This window comes from Podarcis tiliguerta (assembly GCF_965153285.1).
Source record: "Podarcis tiliguerta genome assembly, chromosome: 3".
In the NCBI taxonomy this organism is placed as follows: domain Eukaryota; kingdom Metazoa; phylum Chordata; class Lepidosauria; order Squamata; family Lacertidae; genus Podarcis; species Podarcis tiliguerta.
Genome location: NC_139536.1, coordinates 20,977,596 through 20,990,624, shown reverse-complemented (window position 1 = coordinate 20,990,624; position 13,029 = coordinate 20,977,596). Strand labels below are relative to the sequence as shown.

Below are 13,029 nucleotides of genomic sequence, written 5' to 3'. Positions count from 1 at the left end.
GCTGCACTTCGCTTCCCACCCCGCCTCACTCTTTTTATAGATCTATTCTTTTTGGCGCGCTCTCCCTCAAGTTTGAGCCCCGGCGCGAGCCGCTCCCGCCATGAGCGCTTCTCCCCCAGCTGACAGGTGTCAGGCAGAAGGAGAGGAGGGAGACGCCGGAGGAGCCCGGGAAGGAAGCCGGCAGGCAGCCGCCAAAGCCCGCTGGGTGCTCCTCAGACAGGTACCTTTCCCTTTCCCAGCCAGGGACGTCGTTATCCTCCTCACCATCCTCATCGTCAGGGGGTCCTGCCTGTCTCTCCGTCTCTCTCTAGCACCTTCTGGGTCGGCGAAGGGCTTCCGCCGTCATCATTTCACTTTTATTTTTCACAGTGCCCCGCGAGGAGAGCCCCATTTCAGCGACGGGGGTGGTGGTGGGGAAATGAGATAGGGGCATGACTTCACGCAGATCGCAAAGTTGGAAGGGACCCCAAGGAGGACCATGTAGTCCCGTAGTTCCCAACGTGGGGCACACGCCCCACAGGTGGAGAGGCAATTTAATTTTCAAGGGGGGGGGGCAATTCGAGAATGAGTTATTAACAGTGAATGATGGCCTTATAGGCTTCCTTCAGGTGAATAGGAGTTCACTTTTTGAATAATAAGAATTATATGTGTGTGTGGGGGGGGGGAATCAGGATTTTAGAGATGCTTAGGTGAGGCATGGCCAAAAAAAAAAAAAAAAAAAAAAAAAAAGGTTGGGAACCACTGATCTGGTCCAACCCCCTGCAATGCAGCTGTCCCATACAGGGATCGAACCTGCAATCTTGGCAATTATCAGCACCATGCTCTACCAGGCATGGCCAAACTTGGCCCTCTAGATGTTTTGGGACTACAATTCCCACCATCCATTACCACTGGTACTATTAGCTAGGGATGATGTGAGTTGTAGTCCCAAAACATCTGGAGGGCCAAGTTTGGCCATGCCTGCAACTTGCCCAAAGTGCCCTCCCTGCTCTTGAGGTTGTGAATGAACCAAAGTGCAATATACCTCCCCTCCCACTGTTTCTGTTAGTAATATAATTTATTCCAATTTTTATCCCGCCCTTCAAGGAGCTCCTGGTGGATGTTTGTGGTTCTAGTCAACGTTTCTACCCTTGCAACAATCCCGTGAAGTAGGTTAGGTTGAAGGAGAGTATTGGACTCAAGGTTGCCCATTCATGGCTGAATGGTGACTCTTGTCTTGAATCTTCCCAGCCCTGATGCAACCCTCTAACTCAGGGGTCTGCAAACTTTTTCAGCAGGGGGTCGGTCCACTGTCCCTCAGACTTTTTGGGGGGCCGGACTATATTTTGAAGGGGAAAAAAGAATGAATTCCTATGCCTCACAAATAACTCAGAGATGCATTTTACATAAAAGGGCACATTCTACTCATGTAAAAACACGCTGATTCCCGGCCTGTCCGCAGGCCGGATTTAGAAGGCGATTGGGCCAGATCCGGCCCCCGGGCCTTAGTTTGCCTATCCATGCTCTAACTAACCCAGCCCATTCCAACCTGCTTCCCTCCAGATATTTTGGAATACAAATCCCATCAGCCCCAGCCAGCATATGCAAAAAAGCTCTTCTAACTACTAAACCACGTTGGCTGTCCAAAACACCCGTTCTCTAACATTTTAGCATAGTGTATTGCTTTTCTGGTTTATTCGCCCATGTTGCTAGGCAAGAGAGTAGTTAAAAGATCAACCTCCTCCCACTCTTCAGTGAGCTGTAGAGAGTTCAGTGGATATGAGTGCTGAATTTGCTGTTACTGTATTTAAGTTGCTTTTAATGAGCGGTGTGATAATTTTATTGTTGGAATTTATTCTATATCTCTGTTTTGGCTTTTCTGTGGCCCGCTCTGATATTGCAGTAATAATGAAAAGTGGGTAACAATATTCTAAGTGAATAAGTGGGAAATGTGGTGTATTTTGTGTGTGCAAATGCTCTATGGCACAGAGCCTTTTGTCAATCAAAATACTGCCCTTTGAAGCTGATCCCTGTCATAGTTGCAGGGCACAGCTGCTCCCCGTGGCTGCCACAATGTGTGGGAGCCACTCGCAAAGGTGCATTGTGTGGAGAACCTTTGCGCCACTGTCAGCACCATGTCTCCTGAAGCGCTGTGCGGTTGCCTCCCCTCAGAAAGCATACTGTATAATTGGGAAACGTTCAGAAAAGGGCAACTTAAATTATCAAGGAGGATGGAGCAGCTCCCCTATGCAGAAAGTTTGCAGCATTTGGAACTTTTTAGTTTAGAGAAATGGGACGCGGGTGGCACTGTGGGTTAAACCACAGAGCTAGGACTTGCCGATCAGAAGGTCGGCGGTTTGAATCCCTGTGACGGGGTGAGCTCCCATTGCTCAGTCCCTGCTCCTGCCAACCTAGCAGTTCGAAAGTACGTCAAAGTGCAAGTAGATAAATAGGTACCACTCCAGTGGGAAGGTAAACGGTGTTTCCATGCGCTGCTCTGGTTCGCCAGAAGCGGTTTAATCATGCTGGCCACATGACCCGGAAGCTGTACGCCGGCTTCCTTGGCCAATAAAGCGAGATGAACGCCACAACCCCAGAGTCGGCCACGACTGGACCTAATGGTCAGGGATCCCTTTACCTTTAGTTTAGAGAAAAGTCGACTAAGAGGAGGATAGAGAATTCTCTCTCTCTCTCTCTCTCTGTCGTACCACTAGAACTCGTGGACTTCCAATGGCGCTGAATGTTGGAAGATTGAGGACAAATAAAATAAAGTACTTCCTTACACAACACATAGTTAAACAAGAAGCAGCGATGGCCACAAAGGATTACAGAAATTCATGGAGGAGAAGGCTATTAGCAGCAACTAGCCATGATTGCTGTGCTCCTTCTCCATTGTCAGAGGCAGCAATGCTTCTGAATACCAAGTGCTGGAAACCACAGGAGGGCAGAGTGCTCTTGTGCTTGGGTCCTGCTTGCGGATTTCCCACAGGAATTTTGGTCAGCCACTGTGAGAACAGGATGCAGGACTAAGATGGCCCATTGGCCTGATCCACAGGCTCTCCTTGTGTTCTCATAAGTGCCTGAAAAAGAACCTTAAATACTCTGTAGCACAAAGTTTAAAAATTGGCAAATTTATATGTCACTGTATTGCAATGTGAGCTTTTAGGCAAGATGTTATTAAGAAGTTTCAAAAAGTAAGTAAGTTTCTGTGAGGAAAGTCTTTATCAGTTAATAAAGAGTGTTGTACAATATTAGACATTCTTCAACCTTCTTAAGCGGTTATGGTCAAAAGAATAAACACTATTTGTGCAAGTGTTACTTAAATTGTACTTTTGATGTTGTGAACTGCCCTGAGATCTATGGATGAAGGGCGGTTTATTATTATTATTATTATTAAATTGGGTTGTGCATATTAATAATTGTAAGGGTTTATTTGCAGAAGCATGAGCTGCAACATTAAATAACTTGGATCAGTTAATATATAATTCCAGTGTCACAGACTAAGTTGACATTGGGTGATATGAATCTTCAAGCACAATGGGAAAGTTTATGTGCCATTTCTCAAGTGCTAGGAAATCAAATTATCTATATGCACATTTGAACCAGCTGCAATTCAAAAGTAAAACCTATGTTGATTAGAATGTATGCTCACTTTTATTGAAAGTTCCTATGGGATGAATGACTCCCTTCTGCAAGTCCAAAATTGATTAATGGGCCCATGATTTTGGAGCAGTAGCCGATTATACTCTGCCTATCAGAATTTAACCTGAGCTAAACTTCCACAATGTAGCAAGCTCCTGTTTCATTAGAAGCACAATATCAAAATTACATTTATCAGTCCTTATGCTAGTTACCACAGCTTTCTTAAATCCTGTGATGGATACTGGGAGTAACTAACCAAATTAACTTTTTACTACTTTTTAAATATATAACCACAATTAATCTTAAACAGTATAATTATACCACTTTAAAACGAATGTCTCTCAGTGGGTAATAGTACCTGTTTCTCCAAAAGTAGAGTTAATTAAATGTATCCTATTCAGATGCACACCTGTGGACAGGAATTTTAGAAACGCATGAAGTTACACCAGGGGCAAGCAGCCCAGTGCCTGCAAGCCTTTGTTAGAATAGCAGGAATTATAACCTATTAAAATATTTAGTTTAATTAAATATGAACTACTGTAATTTGTTTTCCTGATGTTCATTACCAAGGAGTCTTAGGACAATCAAAATGAAAAACCATAACAATAAAATGTTTAAACAGAAAATAAGTTTAAAAGAAGCATAAACCATGCCATCACACACAAACGGTGAGAGGCCTAGATTAAGCAGAGTATTTCTGAAAACAACAGCCAAGAAGGACCAGACTTCTTAGTTTTGAAATATAGCTGTGTGGCTTTCAACTCTGTGTCCTTGAACCAAGGGGAAAAAGTTATAGAATATAGTGTGGTGAAATCATTAATCTGTGAGACTAGTCTTCTGTAAGGCTTACTTCTTTTCTGGGCCACTTTTAGACCAACAAACAATAAAGGGCTTCATTTAAATTGTGCTAATATTGTATAGCAATGAAAAACGAATACCTGACATAAACACAATTCACAAATCAGGGTTATTTCTACGATGACGCTGCTTACCAGCACATTTCTTATTTTGGAATTTAAGCTTTTAATTTGTTATGAGCCTGCCTTGACAGGGTTAACCCTGAAAAGTGGCCTATAAATACTGAAATGAAATTAATGAAACAGGGTGTCCTAGCAATGAGAGCTGAAGTGGATAAAAAAATTATAGAACACCAACAAAAGTGCAGAACAGTCCTTGAACCACATTCTTGGTTCTTTCAACAGAAAATAACATAATGGATATTTTTGAAGAACATTTACTTAACCTCTGCAAGTTGTGTCTCCTGGAGGTTCATACATTCATCGTTTTGATCTTGATCATATAATGGCAAAACATTTCTTCCAATAAGAATAATGATACCAAATCTTGTCAGTGAAAAAGGATCATGTGTCAAGTTGATGAAGGTAAAAACGATATCACACGTTGCTGCATCTTCTAGGTTTACAGTGTGTGGCTTTAGTGTCTTTCAGGCACCTAGTTTTTGAACCATACGCTGCTTGTTATGACTCAGATGTCTTGCGTTTACGGGTTCATACCCCATAAACATAGATTTTATATAGCTGCTGCTTGATAGTTTAGGGCTCTGCTGGAATGCACTACTATAATTTTACTCAGTTATGTCGTGGTCAGCAGCAGTTACTAGCATTTCACCCTTAACTTATTTTTCTTTCCTACAGCTTCCTTCTAGATGTGAAGGTAGCTCTGCATGTTTTGTGAAAATACACACTCAGACTTGGACTTCTATTCCAGTCCGTGTAATCATACCCACTTCCATATTTATCCTCTCCACTCTACTAATATGCTTGATTTTACCCCATAAATCTACGAGATAGGCACTTCTACCATTCTCACAATGTTTGCCACAAAGACTGTGTTTGCATATAACGCAAAGCCATAAATTATGTGCCTGAACAGTGTGTTGCTGCATACAGCCCAACCTCTCCTGCTTTGCACCCCCCTTTATGTGAGGGGCTCAGCATATCACAAAGAGATGACACACAGATCTGGGATTGTGGGTTGCTAGGTTTTAACAAACCGCGGTTGCTAAGCCAAAATCAAACCATGGTTTAGGGCTGGTTGCCTGTTGTGATTTGTTAAGATGGAACAAAGCACGATCCTGCTGCTTGAACTTCATGTTAAGCTATCCACTGCATAGTTTGATTACCGGCTCATAAGAAGGGAGAAACAAATGGGAGCATTACTAAACCATAGTTTATGGCTTAACACTTTTTGCAAACATGACTTGAATCCATAAACAATTTTTGTGGTCTGCGTATATTTCAATTAATCAATGATATTATATACTTTGTCATAAGTTTTATACTGGGCACTGCAAGCTTAAGCATGCCTCACTCTTCACAGGACTCTGACATTTCAGAATGGATTAAAAAAAAATAGCATGTCTGCAGGTGAATTAAAATAATACTTGTTTTAAAATGGTAAATTAAGCCAGAACTCATTCAAATGAATGTAAAGGAAAATGCATTAGATACCGAACACCCACCTTTATTTTGGATGCAAATAGCTGGGAGAATGCCAGTATTTCTGTAGCTCTTTTTTTTAAAAAAAAAAATGACTGCCCAATACTATCAAATGAAATACTTCCCATTCATTTTCTACAGTTGGAACTAGTCAAGAATTTAGGTTATAGCTTTGTGGATCAGCTTTCTTTATTTCTTGTGCTTGTCTGTTTCCTTAGTGACCATTCTCATTTGCTTTTCTGGATAATGTGCTTGTTGTAAGGGTCCCTGGGGCGCATTCATTTAGAATGGCTGTATAAGGTAAGTTAGTGATCCTTGAAGTTCACTTAGAGGGCATCGTGTAAACAGAGAACACTGTCTCTCAACCTTTTCAAAGCCTCATGTTAGCCAGCCTTGAACAGGTTTGTCACCTTTTGCTTTTTCATCTTTGTTTCTAAAACAGCTAAACGGTTTATACCACAGGGCAGTAGAAAAAAATGAGGTTTGTAAATGCTTTGAGGAGATTGAAAGACACAAAATGTTAATGCACTTCCATACTATCTGTTTTTATAACATAGCTACTGTTATGGTTAATCTGTTTTTCCCTGTGTCTTGCTGAAATGTTGATAATTGAAAGCTTTATAATGAGAGATTTCATTTGATCCTAGAGTTTTGCTGAATGGGCAGAGCAACCCTTTGGCCTATTTAAGAGGGCTGTCACTATATTGGAATTTAGATTGACATAACTAATTTGGGTCCTAAACTCTCCCAGCAGTAGTGTCAAAAGTACAAATATAGGAGAAAAAGTGGCAATATAAAAATGCCAACCACTCTCATAGCATGCCTTATTACTCTGTTGCCACCCACCAAACAGTGTTGCTCCCAATGTTGCCACCACATTAGTCATAGTTTTCAGGGCCAGACAAAGAAGGAATAATGGTCCAGTGGTTAGGACGCCTGCACATCAGACCCAGAGATTATAGGCTTCACAGAAGAAAGGGTCAAATATTGGTGCACTACCAGTTATTCCACACAGATTATGTGCGTGTAACTCCAAGCAACACAAATGCAGGCATAACTCTGAGTTGCGCACCCAGGCCCTGTGAACACCCCCCTTCCCGGGCATCAACAATTAAATGATCACACGTAACAACATTCTTTGGTTCAGATTGGGTCACAACTTCTTGATTACAGATGTAAGTGGCTTTGACTTAGGCACTGTGCATAACTGGTATCAATAGTCCACTTGCGAGTTGATTCTCCAAGGGGTTGAACTTCCTTCAGGAGAGGCTATTGCATCTCCCAATGGCTGAGGTCCCAGCAGGGAATCAGCAGAGGCAATGGGACGTCACCATGCCACAACACAGCACTACCAATTAAATTGTAAGCTGTATTGTGCTTATGCTGAGTGTTTAGTAGCAATCCTATTCTTGGCCAACCAGCATAATTTGAGGATAGGGTTGCAGTGTTAATTGAATTTGAGTTAAACTTGATTAGGCATTTCTGCCATTAAAAGAATAATAATATGTGAAACAGATTTTTAATTAGATGAAAGAATGACTTTTAGGAGGTATGCAAAGTCCTTATTAACCAAATAAGAGAGAATGTTTTTCATAAACTGTGTAGCCCTGGTTATCAGCTAGATCAGGGTTGGGGAACCTATGGCCCTCCAGATGGTGTGGGGCTCCCAACTTCCACCATCCTGCTTTTGTACTGTGGTCCTGCTTGGGGGCTTCCCATAGGCATCTGGTTAACTTTTGTGAAAACAGAATGCTGGACTAGATGGGCCTTTGACCTTTCCAGCAGGGCTTTTCTTTTGTTCTTACTATCCCTGGTCATGTTGGTTGGGGCTGGTGGGCACCCAACAAAATCTGGAGGACCACAGGTTCCCCACCCTTGATCTAGATTGACTAACTTAAGACAAATTCAGCATGATGACATTGTGTCATTGCCATCTTACCTACATTGCTCCTGTACTTGCTCCCCACACTTCTAGTTTTGGGTTGCCATCCTATCCCACACCTGCTCACACAGCTCCAATATTCCTGTGTCCTTGTAGTGTGTATTGCATTGCATTACTTTCATGGTTATAAAGATGTCAACAATAGCTGCTAGCTTGCAATTACCTCGGTGTGAGACATTTTAAATTTGAATAATTGCTGTTGAGCTTTAAAGCTCTGTATTGTAAGTGGTTAAGTTTTCATGACTTTTTTTTTTTTAACCAAAGGTTCTGAAGAAAAAACACTTGAAGAATGTTCACCTTCCACAAGTATCAGTAAGGAGATTTGCTTCATTCAGTCTCTTCTCAGTAACAGAAGAGGAGAGAAGGGTGGCAGAAGATGACCAAGGAACCTGGCTTCAGTACAAAAGCATCTATTACCCTGAATACAGTATATCCTTGAAGTAAGTATTCTTCTGTTTTTGCAGGTACTGTCTATGCCTGCCACATGTCACTTTTGATCGTCCCTTTTCACTTTTCATTTTTAGTAGTTTAAATAATTTAGGCACATCTTAAGATTTGATGAAATCATTATATGAATTTCAATATTCAGTTGAATTTGCTTTGTCCAATTCAATATGCATTGCTGTGGTCTAAGCCACTGAGCTCCCGTTGTTCTGTCCCAGCTTCTGCCAACTTAGAAGATAGAAAGCATACCAGTTCAAGTAGATAAATAGGTACTGCTGGCACATGTGTACCTTCCCGCCACAGCAGTACCTATTTATCTACTTGCACTGGTATGCTTTCTAACTTCTTGCACTGGTCGCATTCTCATATGTGCCACAAAACACATATTTGAGCTGATTTTTGTGTTTATGCAGGAGAGAATTTGAAACAGTGTATTTGGAACTATAAAGGGGAAAGTGATTTGGGAGTGGTTTGGAGCAGAGATGTGGCAGGAGGGGAGAATACTATGTACCCCCCCTGTCAATTTTGTGCACCAAATGTTCCTCCCAAATGTAAGGGAGCTAGCTCTTGGGCTCATGTTCAAGTGTGTAAATGCAACGTGGTATTTGCCCTAAGGATGGAACTAAATGTGATGGTGGCAGACCTGGTGTCATGTCCCCAGAGTCCAGCAGTGACCAAAATACTGCAGAGGCTGCAGAGTCATTAGCTAAGTAAGGAGCCAGACTAGGTATCTTGATCTGTGCCTAATGCTGGTGACCAGGGATCTGGTACATCTGAGGCTGGCAGGAGCCCCCAGGACCAGACCCCATAGTGTCAAAGCCCATAGAACGGGAGCTGGGACCCTCAGTGGGTGCCTTCACCTTCCTCCCAATCTACTCGCTGTCCCTATCATGTAGTGAGTGCACCAGGTGGGATACCAGGGAGCCCAGAAATCCCTGTCTGCAGGCCAGAGGGTTGGCCCTAAAGGATACAGTTCTCACAAAAGGAATTGAGACTTGGAGAGGTAGACTAGAAGCAGACCACAGCTATCATTTGTCAGAGCAAGTTGCTTACTTACTGCATCTGACCTGTCTTGCCACCATGCCCCACGGCCTTCTTCACAAGGCCAGGCCTGGACACCTGTGCCTTCAAATGCAAGCACAGGTGAAGCAGATGGAGGATTTCAAGGGGGAAAGCAGCACGCTCAGTGGGAGTGCTGAACTTCTTGCCTTTATGCTACCTCCTGCAATCTCTCCCACATGGCATTTCTCCCAACTGGCGCATTTCTGGTCTTGGAGCCTAGCTGCGACCATAGTGGCTGGAGGAAGAGATATGGAAGAAATCACCCTTGCCCACTTATTATTTTTTCACCTGAAATGGATCCCTCTGAGCAGTTTAATGACAATCTGAGTTTAGTTACACTTGTCTGCTGCAATCATTTTAGTCCCACTCTTGGTACTACCATCAGGATTACAATCCATCTCCTCATCTTGTCTTCATGGCACTTTTTATATTAATATATTTTTCCATAATCCAGCTTTCTCTCATAGTAAACTGGCTATCGGAAAATGTCAGAATACATTTGATGGCCAAACAGAGAGATGTTCTCAGCAAGGAGAATTTGAGCATGCTGTGGAATCCCACTGAAACCTCTGATGCAACAGCTCGCACAAAGCAGCTATAAAACCCTGCGGGAACTATTACTGTACAAGATTTTGACAGTCCTGATAAAGCACTTGATAAATGAGTTACCAAAGTTAGATTTATAGTTTTCTTTCTATCATTTATTTGACTCCACACACCTCTGAAGCTTGTACTTCATAGCAGGACAGCAGTAGCTTAAACAACCTGAAGGCTATACTTTTTTCCTGTAGCCCCTTATTAAGCCTGCTGTGGATGCTGAGTTTTATATTTCCTGCCTAGAAGGTATTGTTCCGGAGGATCTGACTGAGTTTACACAACTTAGAAATCATTGAATGGCACCAGTTCTTAGTGGAAAAGGACATACACATATAAAGTTTAATTTAAAGTACATCTTATTAAATATTAGCTGAAGTTGCCCATGAATTCGAAGAACCTCCCAACTATTGAAATTTATAAATGGATAATGTAATTTTACAGCTTTACACACACCCTGATCTAGGGCCCTGATCTGACCTGGGAGTACCTGATTTGGATGCAGCCCAGAATTGATTCAGAGTTCAATTTTTATTAAGGTTTAAAAAATTCCTATATAGTCAGGAGCGAGGGAGGAGAAGGACCTCCTGACCACACTGCAGAGAGCAGGAGAAATCAGTCCTGCTGGGTGCTGCTTTGCAAACACATACCCTGTAAGAAACATATTGCTGAAGCAGACCCTTGCAGCCAGGACAACTGAACCCTTGGCGCACAATTCCTGCAGCACTGCTGCATGTGCTTAGCTGCTGTGCCGGGTCTGCTTGGACTCGCCCTTCTGCCGTCCCTGCTTTTCACATCATAGCCTGCAGTGTGTCCTGCCTAAGTGTGGTTCAGGCTCCAGCTGCCCTGCCGCCTCCTACTCCTTCACTGCCCTGCTGCCTCCTACTCCTTTACTGTAGCTTATCTGGCTGCCATGGCTGCTGCATTGTGGTAAATGGACCCACCACTACTTTGAATCCACATGGCAGACTGAACCATTCCAATCTGCTCTAGTTTGGGTGCCTCTGAAGATATTATTGTCTAATTGGTGTGGTGATGTCAAACTGCTGATTTGGGTGCCTCTGGAGAGATCATCACACTTTTTTGAATAGTGATTGCTTTGTCTATGTTTATGAATGGTTGGATGCCATTTTGAATCAAGATGGTAGACCAAATCTTTCATAATTGCCAATTTTAGCAACTGATTCAAAAGTGCACTTCCCCCACCAGAGCAACGCTGGGTACACTGTTGCTAGTTTTTAATATTGCACACTTTTAACATTACAGTGGAACCTCGGGTTATGGCGGGGATCCGCCCCGGAGGCCCCGTCACAATCCAAAAACGACGCAACCCAAAGTGTTGCGTCTCTGCATGCGTGCGTGTGATTTAGCATCTATGAAGGAGCGTCTCCACCTCCATCGTTCTGCCCGGATACTGAGGTCCAGCGCCGAGGGCCTTCTGGCAGTTCCCTTGCTGCGAGAAGCCAAGTTACAGGGAACCAGGCAGAGGGCCTTCTCAGTAGTGGCACCTGCCCTGTGGAACGGCCTACCACCAGATGTCAAAGAGAAAAATAACTCTCAAACTTTTAGAAGACATCTGAAGGCAGCCCTGCTTAGGGAAGCTTTTAATGTTTAATAGGTTATTGTATTTTAGTGTTCTGTTGGAAGCCGCCCAGAGTGGCTGGGGAAGCCCAGCCAGATGGGTGGGGTATAAATAATAAATTATTATTATTATTATATTAGTGCTTCTGCGCATGTGCAAACACTGTGGACCCTTAACCTGTTCCGGTACTTCTGGGTTTGTGCCGGTCTCAAGCTGAGGGTGACGTAAGCCGGAGGCAACGTAACCCAAGGCTCCCCTGTACTCCGCTCTATCTTTCTTACAACTTACGAGTGAAGAACTGTTCCTTGTGGTAATAACTCCCAGGTTTGGAGCATGGTTCTTCTTTATGCTAACGTTCCCTAGGATAAAGCAGATTTTACAGAGAAACTTGATAAAGGCAGCTTTGAGTTTTCCCATGTCCCAGGATTGTTTCGCAAAGAGCCCATTGAGCATCTTAAGGCTGTCAGGAATTATCTTGACAAGGCTAAATACTATAGAAAGTTCACAAGGTTGTCTGTGGCTCATGGCAAAAAGTCTAAAGGGCAAGCTGTATCAGTTCAAGGGCTATCAACATGGATCAACTTGTGTATTCAGATATGCTATGAACCAAGCTGGAGTTGCTGCACTAGGCTTAAAGATAGTTTTGCAAGGCAAGTGGCATCTTTTATTGTATGCTGGTTGTCATGACCTTCCAAATGTCTGACTTGAACATTAGAACTGAGAAATGTGCAGGTCTGAGACCAAGTCCAAAGTAGATGTTCAGTTAGCTATAAACACTAATACACCCAAGGTCATAAGAAGTTCCAAATTCTGAAAATTATCAAGCTTTAGCCATATGTAAGATTCACAGCAGGACTATAGCCAACATTTGTTCATTGTTCCTTAACTTCCTTCCGACTAACAATACTGCTACGTTACCTGCAAACACTGGCGGAGGAAGAGGAGTGCGGGGGGAGCGCACCGCCCCCGGCAGCACAATCCCGGTGGGGTGCCATTGCGGCTGCCCACCCGCCTGCGGTGGGTGCCACACCCCTGCTGGCAGTGCACCACGCCCCCACCTGCTCTCCGCCCCTCGGTGCCGGAGCATGAAGCTCCGCCATTGCCCGCAAGGGGACCAGAAGCCTGTTTGTAAATAGCTTCACTATGATTAATAGACTTAAACCTTCCCCCTCCCCAATATGCCTTTTTCTTCCTGCCTGTTTAAACCTTTTAAGATCGGCTGTTGGGGTTCTTGAGTGTGCTTCTGCCAGACTCAAAGGGATATTTCTCCCCTCACATGCCCATATTGTTTGGCTTCACACTTTGTGCACACGTCAGTGGATATC

The 13,029-nt window shown here is 43.3% G+C and overlaps 1 protein-coding gene across 2 annotated transcripts in view; it reads left to right on the top strand.

The window, feature by feature from the left end:
• The first annotated feature begins 89 nt into the window (after nt 1-89).
• Nucleotides 90-13,029, top strand: part of CAMKMT (calmodulin-lysine N-methyltransferase) — a 231,463-nt gene continuing 218,523 nt past the window's right edge. The window contains exons 1-3 of one of the 2 annotated variants that reach the window (XM_083433146.1): nt 105-220; nt 4,824-5,003; nt 8,287-8,462. In XM_083433146.1, coding sequence (XP_083289272.1) covers nt 4,953-5,003; nt 8,287-8,462 — 227 coding nt within the window. In that variant the 5' untranslated portion in view covers nt 105-220; nt 4,824-4,952. Of the gene's footprint in view, nt 221-4,823; nt 5,004-8,286; nt 8,463-13,029 lie in introns of both variants that reach the window. The other variant, XM_083433145.1, reaches the window with a different exon arrangement.